At 51.0% G+C, this 12,414-nt stretch overlaps 1 protein-coding gene across 1 annotated transcript in view; it reads right to left on the bottom strand.

Moving 5' to 3' along the window:
* Window positions 1-8,556, bottom strand: part of CA10 (carbonic anhydrase 10) — a 320,562-nt gene extending 312,006 nt beyond the window's left edge. The window contains exons 1-2 of the mRNA XM_035103821.2: window positions 8,266-8,556; window positions 6,578-7,080 (exon numbers count right to left, since the gene is read on the bottom strand). Of these exons, the coding sequence (XP_034959712.1) occupies window positions 6,578-6,638 (61 nt within the window). The 5' untranslated portion in view covers window positions 6,639-7,080; window positions 8,266-8,556. The remainder of the gene's footprint in view (window positions 1-6,577; window positions 7,081-8,265) is intronic.
* Between the last annotated feature and the right edge of the window lie 3,858 nt (window positions 8,557-12,414).

Genomic DNA, 12,414 nt, shown 5'->3' with positions numbered 1-12,414 from the left:
GTGGTACAGCCCCTTACATAGTCTCGAACATCTTCCCGCACCCCTGGCCACCAGAAGTGTCTCATGACTAGGTGAGCGGTTTTGTCCCTTCCAAAATGCCCCGCTGTAGGGTTGTCGTGCATCTGCTTGAGGACCGTACGTCGAAGCTGGGTGGTGGGTAGGTACAGCGCACCCTTGTAGAAAAGCAGCCCTCTGCGTTCTGCAAAGTCTTTTGCCTGCTCCCTCCCCCCTCTCAGTTCTCTGAAGATGCGGTTGGCAAATTCATCCGCTGCCGTCAGTGCTGTGAGTTCTGCCTCGCTCACCACAGCTGCTCCGCAGGACCATGCCGACGGGGGGAAAATGTGCCTTGGGGCTGGTGGCGCCTCCTCCTCCATGTACTCTGGCTTGCGGGAGAGGGCATCCGCCCTGACATTCTGCTCCCCCGGGATGTAGTGGATGGAGAAGTTGAAGTTCGAGAAGAACTCTGCCCACCGTATCTGCCGCTGGTTGAGCACCCTGGCAGTTCTCCAGAACTCCAGGTTCTTGTGGTCTGTGCACACCTGGATGGGGTGCTTCGCGCCCACCAGGAAGTGTCGCCAGTGCTGGAACGCAGCGTAGATCGCAAGAAGTTCCCTATCAAACACTGTGTAGTTGCGTTCAGGCTGTGTCAGCTTCCTGGAGAAGAAGGCACAGGGTCTCCACTCCCTGTTGGCGTCCAGTTGCAACAAAATTGCGCCCACAGCTTTTTCAGAAGCATCTGTCTCAATGCGTAGGGGCGCGTCCTGCACCACATGGAACAGGTTTTGGTCTGAGGCGAACACTCTCTTGAGGCTTTCGAACGCTGCTTGCGCCTCTGGTGTCCACTTGAACTTCTGCTTGCCTCTCAGGCAGTCCGTGATGGGAGCCGTAACGCGAGAGAAGTTCTTGATGAACTTCCTGTAGAAGTTAGCGAAGCCTAGTAGGCGTTGGGCATCTTTGCGCGTCCTGGGGCTGTGCCAGTCCAGGATGGCCTGCACCTTGTCCTTGTCCATCGCCAGCCCCTTGTCTGACAGCTTGTAGCCCAGGAAGTCCACCTCTTTGGTGTGAAACTTGCACTTCTCCAGCTTCACATACAGGTGGTTCTCCTTCAGGCGTTGCAACACCTCTCTGACATCTTCCACATGCTGCACTGGGTCATTCGAGTAGATAAGGATGTCATCTAGGAAGACCAAGCATTTCCTGAAGAGGAGGGACCCCAGGACGTGGTGCATGAAGGCCTGGAAGCATGCTGAGCCCCCTTGCAAACCGAAGGGCATCACCAGATATTCAAAAGAGCCCAGAGGCGTGAACATCGTGGTTTTCCATTCATCTCCTTCCCGGATCCTGATCAAGTTGTACGCCCCCCTTAGGTCCAGCTTGGTGAAAATCTTGCCCCTGCGTGCCGCTGTCAGGAGATCATCCACTCTGGGCATGGGGAAAGCCACGGGCTCTGTCACCGAATTCAGCCGTCTAAAGTCCACCACAAGACGGCGCTGTTGCGTGTCTTTCTTGTCCACCCAGAAGACCGGGCTGCCCCCTGCTGCCTTGCTTTCCCTTATGAACCCCCGCTTGAGGTTCTTGTCGATGAAAGCGCGCAGATCCTCCAGCTCCTGGTCTGACATGGCGTACAGCTTGGCTGGGGGTATCGTCGCCCCTGGCACCAGGTTGATCTGGCAGTCAAAAGGCCTGTGCGGGGGTAGGTGGTCGGACTCCGCTTCGCTGAAGACCTCCTGCAGGTCCCAGTACTGCTTGGGTATTGCCTCACCCCCTTTGATATGCATGGTGGCCACCGTGGCTATCGGAGGCCCCTCCCCTGGTTGGTGCTGCATGCAATGTTCCAGACAAAAGTCTGACCCAAACGTGATGCACCTCTGGTGCCAACTGATGGAGGGGTCGTGGCGCGCCAGCCAGCTCATGCCCAAGACGATGGGGGGGTCTGAGATGGTGGTGACGTTGAACGCCAGTGTCTCTGAGTGCCTTCCCACCGTCATTCTCATGGGGGGGGTTTGATGTGTGATGGCCCCTCCCAGCAGCTCCCTGCCGTCAATGGTTGCTACGTGCAGAGGAAAATCCAACTGCAAAAGCTGGATTTGGTGCTCTTCTGCAAAGCTTCTCGAGAAGAAGTTGGCGGACGCCCCACTGTCAATTAAGGCGAGGACCGTCAGGGGATAGCCATTTGGGAGCGTTAGCGTCACTTCTAGAACCACTCCTGCTCTGGGAGGGGTGGGCTGGCTCTGCACCTCTCTGTGCGGGTGGGCGGGCTGGGGCTGTTGTCTGCTGACTGTGCCTGGCTGCTGCCCCTTGTCTCCTGCAGCCAGGCTTTCCCGTTTCCCTGCTGTGGTGCTGCGTCAGTGGGGGAGGGCACCACCGTTCCCGCCTTTCCTTGCCACTCCCTGCGATGTGGGCAGTCTCTGACGAGATGCTGGGGTGAGTTGCAGAGAAAGCAATTCCCGCCCCTTCCCTCCTTGCGTCTTGGCGCCGCTGGGGTTTGAAAAGCCCGCGCGCGCGCGCTATCAATCTGCATGGGCTCCTGGTCCTGGCTGGCTCCAGGCGTGGCCTGAAAGGGTTGTTGAGGGAGTGGCTTCTCCTGCGACCGTGGGAACCAAGCCCGCTTTGCGCGCGTCGCTTGCTTGTCGTTCCACCGGGATTCCTGCCTCACCCCCACCGCCAGAGCTGCTTTGCTCAGCTGATCCATAGTACTGGGCTTTGGACCTCTCGAGAGTTCATCCTTCACCTCCTCGCTCAAACCCAAGTAAAACGCAGCTTGCATGGGAGGCGAATCCAAAACCCACCCCAGTCTGTGCACCAGCATGGTGAATTTCGCCCAATATGCGCGAACTGTCATATTTCCTTGGCGTAAATTATGCAGTTCCTCCTTAGTCTGGTCCAAATGACTATCGGACGAATACATCGTCCTCAAACCTTCTAGAAATTGTTGGACATTTTTCATGCAAGGATTCTTGGTTGCGATTAATGGTCTTAGCCACTCCCTGGCTGCTCCGGTGAGATGTTCCACAATAAACGCTACTCTGTGCTCATCATCGGGGAACTCATTCTGGTGCAGCTCAAGAGCATACACGATCTCAGTCTCAAAGCCCTGAAACTCCTTCGGGTCTCCATTGAACTTGCTTACAAGGGTCCCTGCTCTCCTTCCTGGCAGCACTTGGACTTGGGGAGCCCCTCCCGCCTTGTTTTTCTCTGCATCCAGCTTGTTTTGGAGGTCTACCGCCACCGCCCTTAAATGCTGCTCTTTTTCCTGGAGCTCTCTCACCTGTTCCGCAAGTTGTAGCCGGTCGTCCTGGACCTTCTTAGTCTCCTCTTTAGCTGCCTTCAATTCTCCCTGCGCCTGCAGCGACAGCTGTTGCAGTTCTAGCTGGGCTTGCTCAGCGATCTGCCGCCACTTCTCCGCCTCGGACACGCTCATCCCGGCAACTCCGAAGTAGCCCAAAAATGATTAGGAGGTTGCTGTCACAGTGGCCGGAGTGGACTACTTCAGAGTAACGACGCTACGCAGCTCTGCATTTTATTCTTTTATTGGTGCTGCGTATTTACAGTGCTCAAGTCATTGCTATTTACACGGAGCGATGTTGTCAGTCGGTTTCAGAACCTCCTAATGGCTTTTGGCGCGTCTTTCTCCAACACAAAAGCTTTGGCAGACCCATCCTCTTGCCCCTCCTCTTCCTGCGTAATTCTGGAGTTGGAGGGATGGGTCTTCCCCCCTTGCTTGCCCCTTCCTGTCCCACCTGGGACCCTGGCTCCTCTACCTTGCCTGAGCCTCGGACACGACTTCCTGCTTCCCCACTGGAATCGGAACTCTCCCTGCTTTCCCCTTTGCTCGGGGACGGGCTTGAACTCAGGAGGGGAGGGACTTCGCGATATCCCCTGTCCCTCACATATATATATATATATATATATATATATATATACATTTCCTTCCAGTTACCTATACTGAACACCTGGTATTTCACCATTGGCAACTTAATGAATGAAATCTTTTCCTTCAGAATCCCTACACACACACACACACACACACACACACACACAGGGATTCTGAAGCAAAAGATTTCATTCATTAAGTTGTCAATGGTTGAAAAAAATCATAGCAGGATTCATTCTATGCTCTAACACTTCTTCCGTTACCCAGTCATGTCAGTAATAAAGCTACAAACACACACTTTGAGTCACGTAGAAAAGACGGCTATCAAAGGATGCTCTCATACCCTGGACCATATGACAAAACAAGCCAGAGCATCCCATGTACATAATATCAGTTTGTTATTTGGACTTCCAAAGAAAGCTCCTAGTATGGTGTTTTTTTGTTTTTTTGTTTTACTTTTTCTTTCCTTCTTTGCCACACTGGCTTTTTTTTTTTAGGGGGGGGGTTCATTTCCACCAGGCCTATCCAGACTTCTTATTCTTTTTATGTTATTTTTTTTAATGCAAGCCCCTATTTGAAAAAGAAGCATAGGAGGAATCAGTTGCTCACCCCACCCCACCCTAGTCACCGCCACCAAATCCCTGGGGCCGAAACCTTCAGGATAAGATTTATGTTGGCTTCGATGCTGCTTACTTAAGCCCTCTAGATGGAAGACTTGGGCACAGGTGGCGTGAGACCGCAGCATTGGCCTAGACCTAGGCGAATGCTCTGGATTAGACGAGGCCAGGGGCTCCCAGGGGATATGCAGCTCCTTGCCCTCTCACGTGGGAAAGCAGGAGAAAAATCAAGCTTGCTCACTGCAGCGTTCGTTTTTGCACCAACTATTACATCAGGTAGCTTTTGAAAAAAATAGTGAGAGTGTGGATGGTTGCAGAGCCTTTCCTCCCTATAGCAGTTATTGGCTCAGCCAGTAGGGGGTGGTGTTGCAGTGTGTGCGCCCCCCCCCCTTTCCCCTTGCAGCAGCACCTTGGTTTAGTAGAGCAACAGCTGAAGATGGTGGAGAGGGTTTCCGACCTGTTGTCGCAAACTGCCTGCTGCTGCGGAAGCAAAATGGAAAAGGCTGAGGGTCTTGGACAGAAAAGCAACCGAGAAGGAAAAGCCCTGCACCTCTCCAAAGGAGGCTGGAGGAAAAAGGGGGCAGCACTGGTACGTGAGCTGAGAAATTGCCAAGGAGCACGGAGCAGCTGCTGTTGCGAGGCCTTTGGATGCTTCTGCAAAATAAAGAGGAGGGGAAAGCAAGAGCAAGCAAAGGCTGGGGATTTATCCTCCTACCTCCTCCCAGCGTGCAAAAGTTATTAGAACTGAGAATTTTGAGAGGCTCCGACACAAGCATTCCAAACCGAGAAACTGGCAACCCTGCAGGGTTGGCCGCCGTGGCAGTGGATCAGTGTGTGAGATAGCCTCAGATGACACCACTCGCGAGGAGGGCTGCCAGGGCAAGGCAAGAGCCAAGCATAGCCAATCAGATTATAAAAAGGGGGGTGGTGGTGGAGGAGGAGGGGAGGAAAACCAAATAAGATGGAAGTTGAAAGGCTCGCAGTTTCCAGAGCACAGCGGGTGGCAAACTTCAAAAAAATGGGGGCTGCCAAGTCCTAGCCCTGCCAAACAGCAAGGAGAAGCAGAGATCTGGTTCAAGCCAACAAGCTTGAGACAGGGGGGGGGGAGGGCTATGTTTTCACTGGCTTGGCAGAAGTGGGCCTCCCCCAGGGCCTTTCGTGCTTGCTCCAGTGACAGCTTCACCTCTGCTTACAAGCCAGAGGGCATCTGCCTTCAGGGAAGGGAATCAGCAGCCAAGATGCCCCGCAGGGGAGCAGGGGGGGGGGGGGTTTGAATTGTCCCAAACACCAGATCCGAGGGTCCTATCCTCCTCCCCTATTGCTCTCTGGCTGCGGCGTTAATTATTCCAGCGCGAGTGACGTGGCAAATTAAACGAGGCGGCCAAGGCTTCTGAAGTAGAAAGAGCATGTCTTCTACCAAGAATAAATTGCTGTAATCCTAAACGCCAGGCGCCAGGCTGTGCCTGGTCATTAATTGGGGCAGGATCTTTTTGACAACTGGAATTACCTGCAAAAACAAAACAACAAACAGAGGAGGGACGAATGGCAGAAGCCAAGGAGCACCACATTAGATGCCCAGCCAAAAGGAGGCGAGGTGTCAGGAACCGATACCCCCACCCCTTGAGAAATCATTTGGGCTGTGGAGGGAGGAAGACGAGAGAGAGGTATACAGCATCTCCAATCAGAAACCAATGCTATGGAAACCCTGAAATGTCCCAGAAAACAGAGCTGCCCTCCCACAACAAGAAGTTGAGCAACTTTCAAAAGCCACAACACATTCAAGATTAATGAAACAGATCAAAGCATTTATTTCAGCCAACACACAAGCCTAGTAGATAAACGGGGTTGGGGGGGGGGGTGGGAACACCACTGCAATTCTTTATTACAACCCATGCACAGAGACCATTGCAGAGTTTCCCAAATAAAACAACAGGGACAGAAGCTCTTAGGAGGGGGGGGGTGCGATTTCACACACTTTTAAAATCAAGGCAATTTCAAAAGGTATACTGCTTTGCACGTAATTGGGAGGGGAGAGGGAAAGAAGCGGCACCTTTCGCCACCCGCTTGTTCCGTTTTTGCTGCGTACCTGAAATGCAGATGATGAAATTGGCTTGCAGAAGAAAGAGCACCTCCCAAACAATTTCCATCCTCCGATTCTCATGCCAAGTGCATCCCTCGGCGAAGAAAAACAAGGATCAATATCGCAGTTTGAACGGACCCAGAAAACCCCCTTTCGGACTCGCAGCCTGTATTCCCCAGATGTGCTGACACATGTCCGAGCTCTCCCTCCACACAGCTCAAGCGAGATCCCTTCTCTTCCTTCGCCCTCCAGCAAAGACCAAGGACCCAACCTCCGGCACCAGCTGCTGCTGCTTCTTCTTCTTCCTCCAGGAGAGCGAGAAAAATCCACCAGATCTCCCAACAAGACATAGACGAAAAAAGAAGCCCGACCGCTGCTCCCCGCTCCGGAAAGTCTCTCTCAATTCCAGGGGACCCGAACTGCCAAGTTGTCCCCGAACTCTGCACGCCTCACTGGGGCATCGCCACGGCAATCACACCATCCCGGCGCCTTCCTCTCCAGCTCTCTCACTACGGTACAAAATGATCACATGGAGATTAATATACACATTGCAACGGATTTTAAGCTTTTTGCATGGTTATTTCACCTACATCTAAACCAAGGAGAGAGGGCGAGGAAGAGAGGGAGGGAGGGAGGACAAAATACCAAGAGCAGGTTTCCTTGCAAACAAAAACAAAAAACCCCAAAACCCACAGCTCAGGCTCCCGTTAATTCTCCAGCAAAGCAACCGAGATTTTCCGCAATGCAACTGCAGGGGTCGTTCTTCCCTCGCCTACAGATATTTCTCCCTCCTTTCTCTCCATTTCTCCCCCTTCCTTTCTTGCAAAGCTATTGGGGAGAATTCATAGTGGAAGCAAATAAATAAATAAATAACTGCGGAGCCAAGCCTCTCTTCTCTTCTCTCCCCCCCTCCACACACACACACACACACACACACACACACACACACTCATTCCCAGTCTTTACTTGGCACTTTTAACCACTTGATTAGTTTATTGGGGCTAATGAAATCAGCAAAGCGCCCAAAAATTAAAGCGGGGGAGAGGGGGCGAGTGCGGAGAGGAATGGCTGTTTTTCTTATATTTAATTTAAACATAAATTGTACACACAAGAGAGGCTCCCCGCTTCTTTAACTGGCTTAAGTGCACACTGGTTTCCCTCCACCCGGACCCAAGCCCCCTGTTTACAAGAGCGAACCTCGATAACCCAGAAAATATGCAACGCCCTTTCTCTCTCTCTCCCCTTCCGAAATCTGCATGCAGATAGACAGACAGACAGACAGACAGACAGACAGACAGACAGACAGACAGACAGACAGACAGACAGACAGACAGACAGATAGATAGATAGATAGATAGATAGATAGATAGATAGATAGATAGATAATAAAACGATTACCCATTCCGCGAAAACAGAAGAGAAACTGCTAAGAGAGTTCGCAAAAGTAGCAGTTGCCTGAGCGGACCCCCGCGGTAACACAGTGCAATCCTAATGCGTGTCTTACTCGGGAGTACGCCCCATCGAGTTCATTGTGGGACTCAACACTCCAAGGTAAGGGAGTACAAGCTTGCAGTAAACGCACTTACCTCGGAGTAAGTCCCACTGAACTCAACGGGGCTTACTCCTGAGGAGACCTGTGTCGCGTTACGCCGCCATTCATTTAACATCTCCGCGGCGCGCGGTTGCATACTTACCCCTCCCCAAAGCTCCCGTTTCCCCTTCACCTCACATGGGACGCGGGCATCATTCCTCTTTCAGTTTTCCTGCAGTGCCCCCTCCACACATACGGGAAAAAAAGCGAAGATCCAGCGGCTGCCAGACAGCCCCTTCGCTTTGGGTACAAAACTAAAATGAAACCACACTTTCACGGCGATTTTCTCATGGGGATTCTCGCTGCCTTTCCCCTCCGAGTCCAGGGAATCGCGCGCTCCGGGCTCCAAAGCGCCCGAGCCAGCCTCCGACGCTCCGCCAGCTCAATGCGCAGCCAAGGCAGGGACCGAGGCGCAAGGCAGAGGCGCGCGGGGACGCGAGCGCTCCGCTACGGGAGGCGGCGCGTGTGGCTCAAAAACCAAGCGGCGGCGGCAGCGGCCATCCCGGGTAGCCCTGGCTCTTGACTGCAGCCCAAGCTGCAATCTCGGCTCTGTCTGGGGACCTGGGATTGAGGGCGAGCAGGGGGAAACGCAGCGGAGGGGCAAGCAATCCCTATCTGCAAAGGAAGGAGGCTGCTCGTTCCGTGCGCAAAGCTTCCAGGCGTTGTTCTCGGGGCACGCTTTCTTTCTCAGTTCTTTGGGCCATTGCAGGTTTTAGTTTTTTTGTTTTTACACACTACATTAAAGCGGGGAGCGGCGGAGGGGCGTCAGAGCCCCAGGAGGAAGCTGGAGGGGACCAGAAAAGCAGGATAACTTTCAAAGCGCACAGACGGCCCCAGGCGGTTTAAAAGGGCGCATCCAGGCGATGCTCTCCCTCTCCTGGGTAGGTAACCGGAAGTAGCGGAAGTGCTCCTGGCTACATCGAAAAGTAGGGTTGGGTGTGTGGAAGACCACCAGCGCGCAAAGGTTGCCTGCGTTTAATTCAAATGCTTAAGGGGGGGGGGGAGGAACGGAACGGAACGCCCAGTTCCAGGTAACAGTTATGTCCACGGATGCTTGGCACGTAGCCGCTCAGGAGCGAGCTTCACTGAGTTGCATCATCAGGTAAAACACTAGGTGAGTCTGCATAAGACTGCAGCCTTACAGCGCAATCCTGAGCATGTTTACTTGGGAAGGAGTCCCTCAATGGGACTTGCCCCTGGGTATATTTACAGGTGCTGTTGGCACCCATAGCTACAAGGGGGGGGGGGGCTAGCCAGGTTTTTCTTGCCCTGGGTGAAGCCTCCAGAGGGGTGCCATTGAGGCTGGCTCCCAACAAATCTGTGTGCCAATCTGGGTCTTTGACCCAGGTGAAATGAAGCCATGTTTCGCCCGATGGATGTGTAGGTGCCAAAGGCAATTAAAACTGCTAGCACATTTGCAAAGCTAAGCTAAACAGGGTCCAATTGGATGGGGGAGTTCAGCTTGAGATTACTGAATGGCAGGGGGTTGGACCATGGGCGTGGTGTGGGGGACAGCTGCCCCCCTAAATTAAGTAAATAAATAAGAATGCTTAAAGTAGAAATAATCAGAATATTTGAAATTGAAATGCTCGTTGAGGTAACTTGGAGGATGACTCATTTATCGCATGAAAGGTATTCCCCGCCCAATGTTAATTTTTTATTTAACTTCCGAGTTTTCAAACGACTGAAGATTTTGAAAGATTTTTCTGAGTTTGAAAGAAAGTAATTTAAAACAACTGTTGTTGACACATTTCATTCCCGATCTGCTAGACAGAGCCAAACAGAGAGGATGGCGTCAGGAGGGTGTCATGCCCCCTCCCCACAATTCTGTCTATGTCCGCAGGTTGAACCCCTAAAACTATGATTCTATGACTAATACCCTGAATCCAGACAGGCTTTTGTCTTTAAACTCACCTTTGCCAGTTGCAGGGCCAGTGTGCTATTTAAAGAAGGGAAATTGCAAGACGTATTCTGTTTTAACAATTGTATTTTGGATTTCTTTGTTACACCAGGGATAAGGGTTGAGTTTTGGAAAGTGCCTGGAATGTCCTTATCTTTAAACCAGATGCACCAGTAATTGAGTCTGGGGTTTCTGTGTGTGAAATCAGTGTGTTCCACTAGCGAGGGGTTATCCCCTGCCCTTTCAGAAATAACTTTCCCTGTGAGGTTTCCGAAATGACTTTCATTCATTTTCAGCAACCGGGGAACTTCTGTGACAGAGGTCTCCTAGTTAAAGATAGTGGCCTTGTACACAGTATGTGAGGATGTGCATTCAGTGCTGGGTGCAGGATGGTGCCATTTGGGGGTGCTGTGCACAGGATGTCATCCAGGAATGGTTTTAATCCGATTTGTGCCAAGAGTGCACTTCTCATGTGGTTGCTGGGTTCAGTTGTTGTTGTTGTTGTTGTTGTTGTTGTTGTTGTTGTTGTTGTTGTTGTTGTTGTTGTTCTGCACCTTTTCCCCTGACAGGTACTCAAGGGGCTTACAAATAAAAGTTAAAGGAATGTCTGTATGAGTGGTGCTGTGGTCTAAGCCACTGAGCCTCTTGGGCTTGCTGATCAGAAGGTTGGTGGTTCGAATCCCCGCAATGGAGTGAGCTCCCATTGCTCTGTCCCAGCTCCGGCCAACCTAGCAGTTCAAAAGCATACCAGTGCAAGTATATTAATAGGTACTGCTGCCACGGGAAGGTAAACAGCGTTTCCATGGGCTCTGGCTTCTGTCATGGTGTCCTGTTGCACCAGAATCGGTTTAGTCCTGCTGGCCACATGACTTGGAAAGCTGTCTGTGGACAAATGCCAGCTCCCTCGGCCTGAAAGCGAGATGAGCGCCACAATCCCATAGTTGCCTTTGAGTGGACGTAACCATCCAGGGGTCCTTTACCTTTACCTTACAAATAAAAATAAAAAAACATCACCCCCAATTAACCATTGATAAAATTAAAACTATATCTATATATATATATCTATACACACACACACACACACACACACACACACACACACACATACACACAGACATAAGAAATCTATTAAAACCATACAAGTAATTACAATAAAACAGCATGGCACCAGTACATATGTACTCAGGTCATTTCCTATTCATAGAATCATAGAGTTGGAAGAGACCACAAGGGCCATCCAGTCCACCCCCCTGCCAAGCAGGAAACACCATCAAAGCATTCTTGACATATGGCTGTCATATGCTTAAAGACCTCCAAAGAAGGAGACTCCACCAGACTCCTTGGTAGCAAATTCCACTGCTGAACAGTGTCTTACTGTCAGGAAGTTCTTCCTAATGTTTAGGTGGAAACTTCTTTCTTGTAGCTTGAATCCATTGCTCCGTGTCCACTTCTCTGGAGCAGCAGAAAACAACCTTTCTCCCTCCTCTATATGACATCCTTTTATATATTTGAACATGGCTATCATATCACCCCTTAACCTTCTCTTCTCCAGGCTAAACATACCCAGCTCTCTAAGCCCTGTTAAAATTCATCTTCATGCAGACCTACTGATGTTGCAGGTCTTTGCCACATCCCCTCACCATGTTTAACTTGCCAGTGAATGAAATAGGGAAAATAGGAAGCAGCACAGTAATGTAGCTGTCTATCTATACCGATAACAGACACATATATGCTCTGTTTAGCAACACACCAGTTTCCAGCCCCTCTCTTTTGGATGACTGTGATTTTTTTTGTTTTTTAAAGGACATGGAAACACTAATTGTGGGGAGAGGAATATAGAACGCCATTGCACACTTGTTTGAAAACATGTGCACCTGTCTGTACAAACAGCACAGAGACCAGATGCCTCCTGAGATGATTATATTGTGTGATGTGCACAATTGCAAACTGCTGTGTTCAAAAAAAGCATGCTAAAAAAATGGCTGTTAACTGCACTGGCTCCCAAAAGCCTCTATGGCTTCTGCATGATTTACCATAGATCAGCTGCCTGTGCAGGAGGATCTCAGTAAAAATTGTAGCAACATCTTCCTACCTTCACATTTTATATGAAGACTATAAAACATCAGCATCAGATCACACCCTTGTCTACTGATTGACTCTCTTTGGGAGTGCCGCAGGCTCTCCAAATTCCATGGCCTTCTGCAGCTCTTATCCTGCCCCCTTCTCCCCTGCCTTTGGCTGCCTAGTTTCCTCTTCCTGATCCCCTCTTACACCAACGCAGGTGACATGGAAGCCCACAAATCGCTGGATCCTTCCCCCTCTCCACTTGCCTCCTCTGCCCACATATCCCCA

The sequence above is a fragment of the Zootoca vivipara genome, chromosome 2 (genome assembly GCF_963506605.1).
Source record: "Zootoca vivipara chromosome 2, rZooViv1.1, whole genome shotgun sequence".
NCBI classification, from domain to species: Eukaryota; Metazoa; Chordata; class Lepidosauria; order Squamata; family Lacertidae; genus Zootoca; species Zootoca vivipara.
This window is presented reverse-complemented; position numbering and strand designations above follow the sequence as displayed.